General features: G+C 39.9%; 2 protein-coding genes across 6 annotated transcripts in view; one reads left to right on the top strand and one right to left on the bottom strand.

The window, feature by feature from the left end:
* Positions 1-18,093, bottom strand: part of LOC111144572 (microcephalin 1) — a 242,617-nt gene that overhangs the window by 107,589 nt on the left and 116,935 nt on the right. The window lies entirely within an intron of this gene.
* The window catches only part of LOC111144573 (angiopoietin 2), a 53,696-nt gene that overhangs the window by 31,009 nt on the left and 4,594 nt on the right, over positions 1-18,093 (top strand). For 2 of the 4 annotated variants that reach the window (XM_022498929.1, XM_022498933.1), the window contains 5 exons: positions 715-836; positions 5,554-5,786; positions 8,459-8,589; positions 13,781-13,882; positions 14,407-14,573. In XM_022498929.1, coding sequence (XP_022354637.1) covers positions 715-836; positions 5,554-5,786; positions 8,459-8,589; positions 13,781-13,882; positions 14,407-14,573 — 755 coding nt within the window. Of the gene's footprint in view, positions 1-714; positions 837-5,553; positions 5,791-7,314; positions 7,331-8,458; positions 8,590-13,780; positions 13,883-14,406; positions 14,574-18,093 lie in introns of all 4 variants that reach the window. The other 2 variants (XM_022498931.1, XM_022498930.1) reach the window with 2 other exon arrangements.

Genomic DNA, 18,093 nt, shown 5'->3' with positions numbered 1-18,093 from the left:
GAATTCAACCTCAGACCTGTTAGAACACAATGGGAACAGCGATATTGCATATGGCGTATACAGAGAGGCCCCAGCAAAACTGAGCTCCCACTTCACAGCGATGTATTATTGTTTCCTAATTGGCTAATATGATTTTTATAATAGAGAGTGAGAGAGAGATGGAGAACAAAAAAATAAAAGGCTGAACAAGTGACTACAAACTAGGAAATGCCCGGCTAAAAATGAGCTATGGTTTTATAGAATGGAAGCATGTGACTTCTAATCATGTTGCCTCCTGATAAATAAGAGAACAGCATTAGGTTTTGAGTGGAAGCAAAACCTTTTTCATTTATCAGCAATTTCTGATGTATTAAATATGACCATTTTATATTCCCACTTGTATCACTGTGTGAAAAGAAATGCTAAAATATGGCAGAACAAGAGTAACAGCATTATATTATTTGACACAAATACCACTGTCCGGAACTATTAAAACACTTTCTAAAAAAAGACACGGTGGGGAAAAAAAAAAAAAAAAAAAAAACACCATATTCTGATGCAATCCAGGACTTCAGGCCTTTTCTGAAAATGGAGAATATGCCAAAATTAGATACTTGGGGTAAATTTAAAAAAATGCTTTAGTTATGTTTTCCTATAATTTAGCTGACTTAATTAAAAGGAAGTTATATGTACCTTTAAACATGACAAAGAGGAATTTTATTTTGTTACATTTAGGTATTAAATCAGACAACAAGACTTGAACTTCAGCTTCTGGAACATTCCCTTTCCACCAACAAATTGGAAAAACAGATTTTGGATCAGACCAGTGAAATAAACAAATTGCAAGATAAGAACAGGTAATAAAAACACAAAAAATTACAATTCAGAATTGCACACTTTCTAGATCTAAAAGCCTATTTCATGTGACTATTAATTATAAGCATGGCTTCCAAAATCACGACAAAATGACAGATGTCTTAATGTGTAGTGTCAGGATCCGACACCTCGTAAGGGAAAGGAAGGGAGAGGGTCTGGGAGGAAATATGGAGGTTACCATGCCTTCTAATCCAGTCTTCAATTTTTTCATTCTCCAGCCCCTTAAAGATTCTCTTCCAATGATTCCCCAAACTCTGCCTCAATACTGTGCAATTTAATCTGTGACAAAATACTGCCAGTGTCATGGAGTAAAAGTAACACTGGCCTAGGCATTTTAATAGTTCCTTTGCCTCTGGGAACTTCGTTGTTCCCAATGCAGAATGAGCCACAGCTGAAAATTAGAAACTATAAATAGTGCACATTTCATGATACAATTGTTACTCCTAAAACATATGATAAAGTAAAAACAGAAGTTAATAATAAATATAATATTGATATTTAAACAAGATCTAGAAAAATCCCAAGAAAATCATACAAAAACAAACTTGGGATGATCAGTGGGGATGGTTTTCAAAGGTTTACTGCAGTCAGGGGCATATAAGGATAATTGTGTTTATTAACTTGTTTCCAACCAAGACATGTCTACATGACAGGGAGAATGGCCAGACAACAAGGTACTCTATTTCATAGCTACTTGATTTCAATTTCATAATTCCTTATTCTTAACCAAAAATGATGATGAACTTCATGTCTTATAATCATTCTTTACTGTTAATCAGGAACTCAGCTGAAATCATTCTTTCTGTTCTTCGGGTAACAAGTTTAACTCATTACTGATTTAGGGTCTTGAAGAGCAAATGGATTTTTAATATTTTTGCAAATAGTTTGTTTAATTCAAATATTTTTCTTCAGTGTTTCCACTTTTTTCCTTCAGCAAAGTAATAAATAAAAATTTGAGGCCAACAATTGAGATATAACAATCTCTGCAATTTCATTTTCTTAAAATGGTCTTATTTAATGATGTTCTCTTATTTAACGATGTTGCAGTAATGGGAAGCTACGGGAGCTGAATGATTACTCTAGTGGCCTGCCAGGACAATACTGTCCGGGCTATGTCCAGTTTGCTGAGCGCAGCCTGGTCTTGAACACTGTCCCCTCCTTAAGTTTCTCCTTCTGTATGCTAAAACACTAATATCATCAGTTAAGTATGTCAGTTATGTCACCCGAGTATTGCCTTTGTAAATATTTGCCAAATCATATTGCCTTTTGCCTAGAGAAATGCAAATCTGATTCCCGAGTTCGGACACACTGTTTAATGTTTCCGCTTACTACAAGTAAACCGTTACCCGCAGCTGGGATTGCTTTGAAAGACAATCAACAACTTTCCTTACATCTTTTGATCCTCCATGATCTGGGAAAATTTCTCTGTACGTTAGAGCTTTACGATGTATAAAACAGTAATTCCCACCAGCCCGTAGCTTGCTGTGTTTTCTGATTATTCTTGCATACGGGATCCTTCACATTCTTTTTCACTTAAATCTTTCACACTTTCCGCCAGTTTAATCACCATTGACCAATAACGCACTTTTCCAATACTTTGAGCCTACTTTTATATGACACTAAATTTAAACAACACATTTCCTCCATAAAAGCACCTTGTCAGGGACGCCTGGGTGGCTCAGTTGGTTGGACGACTGCCTTCGGCTCAGGTCGTGATCCCGGAGTCCCGGGATCGAGTCCCACATCGGGCTCCCAGCTCCATGGGGAGTCTGCTTCTCCCTCTGACCTTCTCCTCCCTCATGCTCTCTCTCACTGTCTCACTCTCAAATAAATAAATAAAATCTTTAAAAAAAAAAAAAGCACCTTGTCAAACATACCTAATAAATTATTGTTTTAGTTTGCGATCCGCAGCTTGGATGGCAAACACCTCACTCAGAGTGGAGTTGTACATGGACCATTTCGGAATGGCCCGCCAAAGCACAGACCCTGAGAGAGAGAGCTTGCTATCAGCAGACTGTCATAGAAAGCAACTGCAGAAATCATCATCTCTTGTATCACAAATTTGAAATGAAGGGACAATAATAAGGTCTCTATTAATCAGTGTAAGTCAATAAAAATAAGAAAACCACACAGATGATTTTCCATCTTTCCATCTTTCAGTGACTTCGGCATGCTGTGTTTTGAGGTGTCTTCTATTTTGACTAGCCTAGAATCTCATTTGCAAGAACACCATTGTAAATATCTGTGGATGTTTTGCACATGTAACAAACCATACCTTTCAATTACTTTCAGCATTTCCCTCAAATACTGTCCAGCTGTTTTCATTACTGAATAGTTTCAAATGAAGTCAAAGTACTCATTAGGGGGGTGCCTGGGTGGCTCAGTGGGTTAAGCCGCTGCCTTCAGCTCAGGTCATGATCTCAGGGTCCTGGGATCAAGTCCCGTGTCGGGCTCTCTGCTCAGCAGGGAGCCTGCTTCCCTCTCTCTCTCTCTCTCTCTGCCTGCCTCTCCATCTACTTGTGATCTCTCTCTGTCAAATAAATAAATAAAATCTTAGAAAAAAAAAGTACTCATTAGGGTCAGTGTTTCTCTGAATATTGCTACTATCCAATTGTTAGGTTCACCAGCGAAGGTGAAAATTACAATGTGGTTTTCATCTTATCATTCTTTTTTTTTCTTCTAAAAATAAATGATTCAACTTATTTTTTTCAAACTTTTCAAATTTTCCAAATTTTCAAATTTTTCAAATTATACCAGTTCCATGAAACTGTGATTACTGTTGCCGTGATTACTGTTACTGAAAAGGGCTGCCACTGATACTGTCCCTTTTTGAGAAGCCTTGGTATTTCTGCCCACGCAGGATACCTTTCCCATATTTCTCATCAATGAGAGCTATATTAATGGAAAGATAAGCTAAGCTTAAGTGCAACTTCTATGCTGAGGATCGAATTGATTCTCCTTGATCAGAAAATCAAATACCGTACTAAAGTGTGAGCTGTCAAACAAACGTGCGTATGCCCCATGCTGCTCCACCTCCTTTCTCCCACCCCCCATCACCCTCAGCCATAGCCTTTGTGGCAATGTACCAAGTCCTTGCTATGAATTTACACTCTATTTTCATGTACTTTATCCTAGTTAACATTATCCCATTTAACTTTCTCTCATTTAAAAAAATGTTGATTGTCACTCATTGCATGGATTTCCCAAGCCAGTAATGGGTCCCAATCCGCATTTTGCAAAATACGATCTGGGACTCCTTGCCGCTTTACTGTGCTTCTGTAACTCATTACACATTTCTGGTCTCATAGCCCATGTGATTTGGAGTGATCTGATGCTGGCCTAAACTCTTTAATCCATGCTTGTACTTAACCTTAGTATTAACTATTTTAGATCAAGATACAATTGCCCTCTGGAGCTATAGTGGTATAGGTTTTGGAGAAAGAAACTTTTTTCTTTTTTAAAATAAATATCCACGCTGGAGTGTTCATACTTTGGACCATGGGATTGTCCCATCTTTCTTTTATGCCTCCTCATGGAATATTAAAGACAATAAAAGACAGCTGTTTAAGAAATCTCAGCAATGTCATTTTGAAGGCAACATAGATTAGTGACTTAAAAATGCCCCATTTTATGTTAATTGTCTAGGTCAAGGGTCACAGGAGTACTTCCAAAACATATTGCCTGAATGCTGATGGTACTAGAAGGGATTTTAGGGCAAAAAGGGAAAAGCTTTATGCATTTATTTTCAGGTTAACTTCTGCTTACAGCAAGTCATTTTGTTTTTTTAATTAATAAAAAGTATATACAATTAAAAAATAAGCTAGTATCAAGAAAAATAATAAGAAACAACAGTTAAAATAAATATAACACTTATGAAAGTGGAGTGCAAATAAGTATTACAGTAAGTGATTATTTTTTGACTTGGTATACAGACTAAATACTTGCTGTCGTAGACTGATCTCCAATGATCTAGGCTGGCATAAATTTAAGAGCTACAATTGAGTTTCTAATCGTGATTATTAAAACAGATTGTAACATTGTTAATGTTATAGGTAAGACCTACCATGGGTAGCCAGTTTCTTGGCTGGCTAATGTTGCTTGCAGGGTTAAAAACTCAGAAAATGTGACTTTCTCCCAAAAGGCATAGTAGGCTTACAGATTATTTGAACTAGAAGGGACCTCAGAGATCATCATCTTGTCTACTGCATCTGTTTTTGGTATTTATTTCTACAGATGGAGAGTCACTTAGGTAGACATGCACCTAGATGCAGAGTAGGGACGACCACTTAACACAGGGAGTCATGCACAGATGTGAAGCTCTCAGCCTGCGCTTTCCACTTACCATTCCACCTGCCCACGTGTGCTCCCAACATCAAGCCTGCCTTCTCAGTGAATAATTCCATAGCCCCCTACACCAAAACCATGGTCTTCAAATGCATGTCAGTGATAACTTCTAATTATGGACCTTAGATTTTTATCAGGGTATTTTATCCTCATATCTATGTCACACTTATTTATGCAATGTTCTTGGCAAGTTTGAGAGCTTCTTCAGGGCTGCAGCAACACGTTCACTCTGGGAAGACAGAGTGTCTTGGGGAAGCAGAAATTCAATAAACATAAAAGATGATATAAGAATTATGAAACTGACTTGATGTCCATAAAGCAATCACTAAAATAACCATTATTTTCCTTTATAAGTTTCTTAGAAAAGAAAGTACTAGACATGGAAGACAAGCATATAGTTCAACTACGGTCAATAAAAGAAGAGAAAGATCAGCTCCAGGTGTTAGTATCCAAGCAAAATTCCATCATTGAAGAACTAGAAAAACAACTGGTGACCGCCACAGTGAATAATTCCGTTCTCCAGAAGCAGCAACATGATCTGATGGAGACAGTTCATAATTTATTGACTATGATATCAACGTCAAACTGTAAGTCAAGTTTACATATCATTTTTCCTTCATTTTTAATTGCCATTATTTTGTAAGTGATAGTCTCAAAATTCCAAAAAATTATCATCTTTCAGAAAAGGACTATTTCTCTTACAGTTCCCTATGAAAGTTTTACAGAGGCTCATCACAAAACCAATTAAAAAAGGAGGAAGTAATTTCACTCCAGGTTATTTACCTAAAGAATACAAAATCACTAATCCAAAAAGATATGTGTACCCGTAGGTTTATTGCAGCATTATTTACTGAAAGCTATTATTTATGAAAGCTGCCCAAGTGTCCATAGGTAGATGAATAAAGAAGTGAATTCCATATATATTATGGAATATTATTCAGCCATAAAGAGAGGAAAATCTTGCCTTTCATGACAACATGGATTGAGCTACAGAGTGTTATGCTAAGTGAAATAAGCCAAAGGGCAAAGAAGCCAAATAAGCCAATAAGACAAAGACAAATACCATATGATTTCAGTCATATGTGGGGATTTAAGAAACAAAACAAATAAAGAAAAAAGCAGAGAGGGGGGGAAAAAACAGATTCTTAACTAGAGAGAACAAACAGATGGTCACCAGAAGGGACATGGGGAAGGGGACGGGGAAAAGACGAGATGGGGAGTAAGAATACACTTGATGTGATGAGCACTGAGTGATGTACAGAGCTGTTGAATCACTGTATTGTACGCCTGAAACTATTATAACACTGTATGTTAACTGTACTGAAATTTAAATTTTTTTCAATGCTGCTCAGGGAGATAAAACAGAAAGAAGGAAGAAGGGGAGGATAGAAGGAATATATATTTACACTAATTAGTTATTGTGAGGCAAAACACCCCACACGTGCTTCCTGGGCTCAAAGAGCCTACTTTCTGTTAGTTCCATCGCTATCTAGATGTATGAGGCTGGGTAAGTTGCAAATCCACCGTGGACTTGCTTTTTTTAAGTGGGAAAAACAAATCTAAACCCAGAGGACTGTTGTGAAGACTGACTTAATACTCGCAGTGACTGGCATAAAACTGGCACTCAAGAGATGCCAGCCCCCTTCCCTTAGCCCACCCTCAGATACATTTCACCTACTTTATTACTGTTTTACTTTCACATTTTTTTTTTTTTTTTTTGGATTTTGGAGGGGAAAACGGAAGCATCTTCAGTCACTAATTGGAAATGGAATCTACCATTTGTGTGGCATTGTCATTTTAAGTTTTTTTTTTTTTTTTTCTTAAACAAACTGGGTCTAGTTCTTATTACGGTTTATTTCCCGAAGTCCTCTAAACTTGGATTCTTTTGACACAGATATATTTTACATATGAATCATGTGAAGATAGTATTAACTTCATAAGAAATATGTCCCCACATCATCCTCAAGTCATGCGGTTACCCCAGTACTTTTTCACATTCACAGAAAAGGAAAAGACAATCAGCTGAAATCTGGTGGGAGCAAGATAATGTGAGGTGTTGGCTCTGATGAGCCAAAGTAGAGAAAATCATGAAGCTCCCATCCTGGCAGAAAAGAGGAATAGAGGAGAGAGGGTAGTAGACGCGGCTTTCCTTTCCCCATGCGCTTCTAGCTGATGTGAAGGTAGAACCCCTGCCTGCCTGTGAAGCCTGCCCGCACGTCTAACCCATGAGCCTGTGCTCCAAGGGGTTCCTAGAATGGATAGATACATCTGCAGGAATGCACACGCACACACAAACACACACACCCTTTTTTTATGGCAAAAAGGATTGGAAATCTATGGGGCGCCTGGGTGGTTCAGTGGGTTAAAGCGTCTGCCTTCAGCTCAGGTCATGATCCCAAGGTCCTGGGATCGAGCCCTGCGTCAGGCTCTCTGCTTGGCAGGGAGCCTGCTTCCCCCTGTCTTTCTCTCTCTGCCTGCCTCTATTTGTGATCTCTGTCTGTCCAATAAATAAATAAAATCTTTAAAAAAAAAAAGGATTGGAAATCTAAATGTTGAGAGCAGAGTAAAAATCTGAAAGAATTTCATAATTCTAGAAATTTTTAGACTTAGAGTAAGAATTTCAAAGACATGGATAAATAATGGTAGCCCCCTCCTGAATACAAAGTATAATGGGACAGTTGCTTAAAATCCAAAGAATACTCTTACTATCGTTATCCAATAGTCTAAAGAAATGTATCAAGACTTACCCTCAGGTATTTACCTTTTAAAAAAAAGAAGAAGAAAACAAAAAAAAAAAAAAAAAGGAGAAAACAAAAAAAAAAAAAAAAAAAGGAGAAAACATACATCCACAGCCTGGCTAGGATAATGGCTAATGGGACATGCTATGCAGCCATTGTAGAGGGGACACTATTTTTAGGTACATTTTTATTTTATTCTTTTGCAATAACTTTAAGTGATTCTAGTCAAGATGGAAGATTTTTTTTTTAAGGTAATTGTTTACTATAGTTAATTGCAAAGTATTTGCATTTCACGTTGATGACAAAAAAGAAGGAAGTAGGGATTATTGGTGATATTCTTTGAGAATTAACGCAGAACAGGCAGAAGGAGTCATTTTTTGGGAAAGGATAAAAACTGGAGTGTCTTTTCTACTTATTATAAGAATTCAAATGTAATAAAACTTGAGTGCATCTCAAAATAATAAACTTTTATCTGTTCATGAACTCCTGTTAAATGCTTTCCTATTTTTTTTTTTTTAAAGCAGCCAAGAACTCCTTCGATGTTAAGGAAGAGCAAGTCACTTTCAGAGACTGTGCGGAAGTGTTCAAGTCAGGACTGACAGCCAACGGCATCTACACACTCACATTCCCTAATTCCACAGAGGAGATCAAGGTGCGGTGTTTGTCTTCTGGTTTCAAGTACCTGGCTGTAAACAGGGTATTTTAGAATAGAAGCAGGGGACCCACATAATGCAGTTCACACACCCAGACCCTTCCCAACATCATGCAGAGAAAAGCACCAAACACTCACTGAGCCTCTGCCTCACACGAAACACCTGCCAAGGGCTCCACATCCAGTCACTGCACACATGTTCCGACCGGGGATATCAACGACACAGAAATCTCTTTGTCATCATGAGAAGATACATCTGTCTCATATTCTCCTTGCATTTGACTTAATCATCGTTCTGTCAGCTGTTTCCCTTCTAGTGTCAGGCTCATTTCATTGCTTTTCAAGAAAATATCCTCCGGATACTAGAGTTCAAATAACCAAATAGTTTGTCCTGTCGTGCTTTCAAGGAGCACCGGTGGTCCATCAAAAAGAAGTCTCATTTAGCTCACGGCTACAACAGTCACAGAAAGCTTTCCTGTTACACAACCAAGGTACCTCGGTTTGCAGAAGTTTACTAAAATTAATGGGTTTTACTCCTTTGTCGATGATGTCCCAAAGTGATTTTGACTTATTTTTTTCCCAGTTGTGAGGGTGTGACTGGAGCACACGGTGACTCAGACATAGGGTGTGCTGCTCCCTTGATCCATTCTGGGATGCTGACTTCCCCACCAGCACTAGTGTCACCTCAGTACGAACGCTGTCACAGCATCGAACACCAAAAATGTCTCATGTCATTACGGAAACAGTGTCAGCCTTATGGACTGGCAGCAAGGGTCTCAGGGACCCCCAGAAGTACACAGGCTACACCATAAGGATTGCTGGGGTTGGTTATTCTTACCCCATTTAACATTGGCTCTAAGATTTAAAACACACCATTAAAGAGAGTGGCTCCTTTTCTTCTACAAAATTAGTACATAGCTTAACTCAATTTTTCTTAGTTATTCTGGATTAATCAGTGAGCATGGCTCCTGCTGTCGCTCTGGGAAACACTGAGCTTTAGATGGGAGGTTGGGGAGAAAACTAAAAAGGCCCAGGGAATATTTCAATGTGGCTTCTCAGAGAGGTCTGATAAGGTGAAATATTACAGGAGACTCGGTATGAATTGTTACATAATTATCAGATGACTATATATATTAAATGCTTATAAATATATCTGCATTTCATTGTAGCTTCTACAAGTTGAACCAATGTAAACACTTAGAGAAAAAGCCATTGATATTGTAAAAAGATGGGAATTTTAGAGGTTCCTGGAACCATTATCTCTTTGAACTCAGTATTATCCTCCGTAGTTAAAATGCTAATAAGAAAAAAACACTTTCAAAAGTCTAAGCATTAAGGGTTTAAGTACATAGAATTTGAAACAGTAACATAGACTTTGATTATGAATTTAAAAGATAAATATTGTGCTATTCAAGATAATGCTTTCCAAAGAAAATCTTTCTAATTCATTCATGCTGCTTTAAATCAACCTTGGAAATCAGTTAATGTCCCCAGTGCTCTAGAAGCAGTGCATTAGCGGGGGCTGGTGAGGAATTATATATATATATACACATACTGCCTGCTGCAGATGAGAAAGTAATGAACAAATCCTGTAGGAAGGCTCTCAATCCCCTTTGCAATCTGGTTTTCATAACAATCCTCTGTATACTACTGTCTGTCACCAGATGTTGGTCTCTTCTTGGCCTAGAGCAATGGGGACAGGGGTGGCAGCAGCAGGAGGGCAGAGGATATCTGTGCAATGTGCGTGTTCTGCAAATCCAGAGGGCAACTGCTGATTACACGGCACCATCCCACTGCTCTGTAAATGTTTTCTTGACTCAGTGCAGTGCCCCCTCCCAGAGCACTATGTCAGCCCGATGGTCTCACTGAAATGTTCTCCAGCAAGCTGGAACCGTACAGTCCTGGGAAATAACGGGAGTCTCAGGTCATGGTTGGAAACATCAGGATTTATATTTCTTTTAAACATTTGCAGTAAAAACAACTCATCGACACAGCAGGAAACAACAATCTTACCAAACCTCAAGTTTCTCATCTCTAAAATAAATGGTCCAGATGAAGTGGCTTCTAGAACCCTTCCAGACTTAAGACCCCGTAATTCACAATCTGATCGAGGGAGAGAAAGTCTGAGAGACTGGAGTTTAAATTCTGGCTCTGCCAATCTATGCCTCTAAGCACGTCATTTACCCTGCGTGAGGCCTGTTTCCGAATCTGTAATGTGAGGAAGTAACTGTAGTCGTGCGGTGATTTTGAGGTGACAATGCGCATACAGCACACACGACAGGACTTAGTACTTAACCATCTATTTGAGAAAACGAAATTGTTTACCATTTTGACTGCCCCAAAGTCAAAGGAGACAACTTCTCTGCATTTTTCCCTGTTTCACCTAATTCAGGAAAAGAATGTTCAACAGATCTTTGGGCCAACCTTTTCCAAAAGAGCCTACATATTTCCACTTTGTTTTTGAAAAATTCATTAGGCTTCTGCAAAAGATAAAAACTGCATCAAAGACCTGTGAGTTTGCTTTTGCTGGTCAGAGACATAATAATGTCCTTCCCCAAATTTCACAGGGTGCCTGTCTCCTAGTGTTCATCTGGGTGATTATTATTTCTCAGTCATTCACCATGGCCTCAGAGCTGAAGCCTGACATTTAAATCAGGCACTATGCACTGAAAGGCTTCCAGTTTTAGAGCAAGATAGCAGGTCTCTGAACCATGCAATAGTGTGCTAACAAAAGTACTAATGCCCTCCGGTTTGTGGTAGCTGGAGCGGTGAGGTCTTGGGCATTCTCTGAGGAAGTCTGCTTTCCTGATGGGGAGATAAGCCATTTTATCGTTTGCACTCAGTGCCCTCTGGCTCTGTGGACAACTCTCTTTGAACACTATCTTCCTCTGAAAGCTTCACGACTCAGTTGACCATGATACTTCAGTTTCTATGAAATCCTTGTTCTTTTTTTTCTTCTTAATCGGAACAAAGAGATATTAAGGGAATGTTCTAATCATCTCATCGTTGTCCCTGGTGGAGTTAGACAATGGTACAGCTCAACCCATTTCCATGCCATTATAAATGGGTATTGAACCCATTTCAACCCAAATTCCTTAGCCAGTCTGGACTCTGATTTTTCAAACAAGACAAACTTCTTCTCTGATTTAAGTATCTGTGACTTTATAACACTGATTTTGAATCAAATATTCTTGGAACAAGGACAGGCTCACTAAAAACCGTATCTAGTCTTTCCATTCACCAGCACGCCATTTAGGATACAGAGGAAATAACTTGTCCGTGCACACAAAACCCCTCAAACCAATATAGCTTCTTCAGCTGGTTTACTAAACTGTTTTTTAGAAGAAATATTTAGAGAAGTGAGCAGTCCACTGGGTGGACCACAGGCAAATTAGAAGCAGTATTATTCATGAACTGATTTCAAGTTGGAGCTGCATTGAGGGACCTGGCCTACTAACAAAAGGGTCAAGTTTCCCTGTTTTTGCCAGCCTTCCGTGGCAGGAAAAAAGGTAAAAAATGAGGAATTTAGGAGACCTTACTCAAGTCCTATGTTCCACTTAATAGCTGAATGACTCTGGTCAAATTAATCTAACTTCACTGCATCTTTTCACTAAATCTCTCCTCCTTTCAGAAATGCAGACTTACCATATCACAACAACAGTGCTTCTAGATTGCAGGTAACATATGCAAAGTACCCAGTGCTGTACTTGGAACAGAGAGGTGCACAGCAATGATAACAGGATCATTAGCGATAAGAATAATACCAATACAGGGAGATAATAAGGGGTCACCTTAGGCAGATCAACTTTATTTGCCTGGTTAATTTAAAATGGGGAAATCATTTTATTCTTAATAAATGCAATCTTCTTTAATGGAACATTATGTTCCCAAATGTTAGGCTCATCAGGGAAAGCAATATGGGCCAAGGGGCCTTTGTGGAGAGAGACGGGAAGAGCGGTGGAGAGAAATCTGCTGGAGAACAGGGGTGCTGGGTTCCCAGGGCAGCTGTCTCATTAGATGAGATACCAGGCAAGTCACTGATAATAGAAGACTGGATCTAGGTGTGCTCTTGGTTCTCTTTTATCCCCCATTCTTCAGGATTTTAGCTCACAAATGCAGAATAGTTCACATTTAAACTTAATCTGCCAAAATCATCTCCATTATTTCCCAAAAAGACTGAGGAAAACAGCAGAGGAAGACTATTTCTAATTGGTTTTAAGTGATAACGTTCATATTTACTACCTCGAATGCTGTAGGAAATTTTATCTTAACAGAATTTCTGGGAAAATTTTTCGTTCTACTATAATCTCATTATTTAAAACTATTTATGTAATCTTATTTGCAGGGGGTTTTAATTTCATAATGAAACTCCTGCTGAGTGGAAAGTGAGCATGCATGCGCCTGGCCCAAGAAGGAATTCTGTGTTCTGAACAAAGTTTAAACCCACCATGCCAGTTTAAAAGCAAAAATAAAAAGAGCTAGGGGGAGAAATACCACAGGCAGTGAGCAAAGTGCAGAGAAGCCTGAAGTCATGATCCATGGCGCAGAGCTGTCAGGCTACTCTCAGGTCACATACATCCTACTGGGTGCCCAGGGGCTGCAATCTCACATACTGAGGGACGAACCAAGAAATCGGACTTTTATCCCACATGGAAGAAGCCTTCTAACCCCACAGCATAACATAACAGGGGTCTTGGAAGCCCTACAGTGCAAAAGTACTCCTTCCACACAAATGTCTGCAGAGTTGATAGGGACCAACAACCACCACAAAGGTTTCTGGAGTCGTGAACACCAGCTGGTACATTCCTACAGGTCGGGGACAAGGGTTGTGGCCAAACCACCAAGACGTCCCAATCACAATACACAATACATCTCTAAGAAACGGCGATCTCTAGATCAGCATTTGGGTGGGTCTTTAGCCTAGCACAGATGATGACAAGAGAGTCCTATTCTCATCGACACTGAAATCGTGTTATATTACTGTTTATTTTTCATCATTATTTTAAATTCATGGTTTTCAATTTATTGAAAACCATCTGCTTCTTGGACGACCACAAAGATTTACCCCAGGGAACCCTATCAGCACAAGTCGTATTGTAGGTATCCACATCTGTCTTGTTTCTGGGAGTTCAGACACAGCCCTGAGTCACTGGTGTTTCCCACGCAGTAACTGTGCACTTCCCATTGGCAGGCATACTGCGACATGGAAACCTCTGGAGGCGGGTGGACGGTCATTCAGCGGCGTGAAGATGGCAGTGTTGATTTTCAGAAGACTTGGAAAGAATATAAAGTGGTATGAAAAGTCTTTAAGCCATCCGAAAATAATTTTCTTTGTGAAAACTAGCTTTCAAGATCTGCTGAATCTTCACCACAAATCCAAAACTAACCAATGACTGTTGACAATTTTTGTTATAAAAGCGTTCCTCTTCAGTGGTGTCTCAGTCTCCCCACTAACGAATGACCCCGTCAGTGTAAACTATATATCAAAACAAAGGCATGCAAGTGTGAGGCTTATTTTTAATGGCAGGCTCCGCATTTTTCAGTAAGACAACAGTTTCACAGAACTTCCCATGGCAATAAACAAAGCTGTTTACGCTCATGTTTCCACTGGTGATTCCCCAAGTAGTTCTAATTACTCCAGTCCTAATTTTCTTACAGTAGAAGCTTGGTTTCTTAAAATTGACCTTTAAAAAAAAAACCTACTCCTGCTAAATATTTGGTAGTCATCCCATGTGAAACAGAGAGACTACTGATTTCAAATACATGGAGGAAAAAACAAGTAAATGAGGTGACTGAATTTTACCACTTGAATTTCAGGGATTTGGGAACCCTTCTGGTGAACACTGGCTGGGAAATGAGTTCGTTTTCCAAGTCACCAATCAACAGCCCTACGTGCTTAAAATACACCTTAAAGACTGGGAGGGGAATGAGGCGTACTCACTGTATGAACATTTCTATCTCTCCGGTGAAGAACTTAATTACAGGTGAGTTGTATGTAACTGAAAAACATTAACAGATTTGCTGGGTAAGCAGGCCACAAAGCGAGAGCCGCACTGCGTTACAGGATCTGTACTGGGAGGACACTCTAAATGGAAAAGCATCTCTTTTCTTACTGTTCTGTGCTGCCTCTCAGGAAGTTTATCTAGTTCTAAAGTTCTAACTTTGGTTTTAATGATATAATGGAAACTTCACGAGGACAGCATTTTGTTTGTTGTCTCTGCTGTGTGTCCTCCAAATGTAGATGAACCTGCCTGGCAGATAATGGGCACTCAACAAGTATTTCTGAAATATGTGAATGCTGTGTCCATATTAGAAAAATGTCGTGCCAATATCGTAACAGAGGTCTACCTATGACTATGTGGTTTTCTTCCAAAAGGTTTTAACAGTTAAATCTGTCTTTCTGAAGTTAAAACACACTCGACTGCTAAGTTCCACCCCAAAGTCAGGAAGAGTTACCGAGTTTAAAAGTAGCAGAATTAGGTGGGAGGGTTAGTCATGCAAGTCCTTTACTCTCCGCCGTAGAAACAACAGCCGATTCACAGCACTCCCTTAGTATTTGCCTTGCCCCACACATCTGGCAGCACTGATGTTCAATGTTCCAAGAAAACCATGGGCATCCCTGACTCAGAATTTAGTATCTGGCTCTAAAGTGGCGTGAGAATAGAGGTGGAGAGCAGTGAAGGCATCAAAAGACGGGTGTCTGATGAGCAACAGCCTACGGCAGGAAAAAGCACACTCCTGCACGTGGTCTTGTGGAAAGAGGTGCCCAGAAACCCACATGCAAGGCTGGAGGGAGAACACTGAGATCAGGTGCCAGGTGGCACCATGGGAACTGGTCTTGAAAGGCACCAAAGAATTGTTCAGTCCCCAACACAGTCCTGGAGGAGTCTCAGGAGCACGGGCACTCACATCCTGAAAATACCCAACACTGGGGTCAGAAATCAACAAAGTTCAGTAGGAACATCCCAGAAAACAGTCATACGTGGCCTACAGTCCCACCTAAATCCCATTAATGCCCAACTCAGACCCTCTGCTCAATGGAAAATCCAACCTCTGAACAGCCTGGAAAACAAACATGATTTCAAAGTCCTTGAGCTGGCTTCCTCAGGGTCACAGTGAAGGAACAGCACAGAAACATAGCCTGAACACCTTGCCTGAAATACTACAGGACAACTATAACAGAACCACTGTTCTAGAGTCCTCAACAACCTGAGAACTACAGAACGTCCAGGATGTCCTGCTTTATAAACGGTGGTGGGGGAAAAATTTTGAAAATTTTGAAGACAGGTAACGTACCCACGAACACTGACATGACTTTTAAAAAGTCAGTGAAACAGAGCCCGCCGATTCTCATTGTATGAGAGAGCAGGGCTTCCTTGGAACGATGCAGATGAATGAAAAGATAGGTGTTGGGGCCTCACGGCAGCTCCAAGCTGACTCCAAAGAGATCAAAACTTCAATGAATTTTTAGACACGAGTGGTTGGTCATTGTTTTACCTCCAAGCAAAATATTTTTTCAACTGGCAACAGTTAGGGATCTACAACAGAGGAATTGAAAAAAAAAAAAACTTTTTTTAAAGAAAGAAAGAAACACAAAAATTAAGGATTAGACTGTTTATATAAGGAGATTTTACAAAATGGGTCATTACCCTTGTATGCTGACATAAAAATACTTTAAACTGAGATGGTTCTTAACAGATACTTCCTTTAGAAATGTGACCAGTTTTGGGAGATGCCATTTAGAAAAGCACACATTCATTTAAAGCTCGGTTTAACCTACGAGGCGAGGTACAGTACATGGAAGCCATGATTATCCCAGTAAAACACGGTGGTGTGATAAGGGACCGCGACATGGCTGAGTAATAACACAGGTGTCTCAGATTGCCACTCTCTGTAGCCACGGAGTTGGTTTTTTCCAAAGAAGTGTTCCCCAAATACTGGAAAACTGAAAAATAAATGTCATCAGGAAAGGATAAATGCATCAACAGAATTTTTTTTTTCCCCCCTAAAACTAAAAACTAAAGACTGGTCACTCTTCAAAACATTCTGGCAGCCCTGCGCGAGCACGCAGATTTCATCACTCAATGCCGGCACTGCTTCTTCCACTCCACTGTTCTATAAACTCGAACTGATACCAATATAAAGCCATTTCAATAAATGTGGTTATTCTTAATAACCAAACTTAAAAGAAACCAACTATAAACCAGGGGGCCATATAATAGAAGGATCTAAAAATGATACAACCTTGCTCATAAAGACAAATAAAAGATAGCGTTCTCCCAGATTTTGCTCGCCTTCGGGGATGTTTAATGAGCCCCACAAGAACTGACATCGTTGTAAGGAGAGAAGAGGCTGGGAAGGAGAAAGGACACTTGAAGTGGTTTATCTCAGCCCCATCCATGATTAACGAGAAGGGCCTGGAAAGAAATTAAAGTGTTTCAGAATCGCAGAGATGAGTAGAACTTCCAAAAATGCTTTGCAGCGGGTAATCAGAGGCTGTGCCAGGGACCAGGGTCATTTTTGAAACGTGAGGATAACGCTGAAATTCAGAAATTCAGCCATTGCCTCATGATGGGGGTTTCTAGGGCTACAATACTATAAGTAATTCTAAATCTAAGCTGTTAGCACAAAAGTGACTTAGAACCAACACATTATGGAACTCCACTTGGCACGCTCCTTAGCCCCATCTTTTCATAACTCTTCCTCAATAAACAGACATCTCTGACAAGGGTCTATCAGGGTAGAACCGTAACAGAGGAGTTAGATGCATCTGATACAAATGCTAGCTCTACCACACTGCTATCTCTGAACCTCGACAATTTTATACATAAAACAGGAGAAGCACCCGCCTCTCAGGGCTGGCATGTGCATTCCATGTGCACATGCACGAAAGTGCCCGGCACAGTCTGGTTAGAGACAGTCCCTGGAGAACCATTCCTCTCTTCTCTACCCTCTGTTCCAACATGAATTCTTGGAAATTATATTCCTTTCAAGGTAGTGGTTTAGCAAAAGATGAGCATCATTTTGGGGACTTAGAGTACAATTCTCCCAGGGACATCACAGGGTTTTTTTTGTAGGATCCCCAGGTCATGAAGACTCAATGGTCTGAGCTCCCCCACTGCCATACCCCATGTCCCAACACAGTGGCATCACATCCCACAGAGCCACCCAGCAGCACGTGAAACCTACTCTGAGCTGTACCATGCCCATCTGCCAACGGGCTCTCTGGAAGCACTGCTACCACACTTTCTCTGTCCCTGCTCTCTCTCTCTCTTCTTTGGCATACACATGACTGATGCAAGCCAGATTTTTGCGATCTTCTAAAAGTACAGGCTACTACCTGATGTCAAACTTAATACTATGTTTATTCCTTTCTCAATGTCTAGCAAGTTCATTACAATACTACACAGAAAAGAAGCAAAGCAGCCATAAGAATGTGTTTTCTATATAGTTCTATCGATTTCTACTCCAAATTCGATGATCCCTTCCTTGCCTACTAGTCTG

Source organism: Enhydra lutris, unplaced genomic scaffold (assembly GCF_002288905.1).
Source record: "Enhydra lutris kenyoni isolate GAN:26980312 unplaced genomic scaffold, ASM228890v2 scaffoldscaffold11, whole genome shotgun sequence".
Classification (NCBI taxonomy): Eukaryota; Metazoa; Chordata; class Mammalia; order Carnivora; family Mustelidae; genus Enhydra; species Enhydra lutris.
Note: the sequence above shows the minus strand (reverse complement) of the source record. Positions and strands in the feature narration are given on the sequence as shown.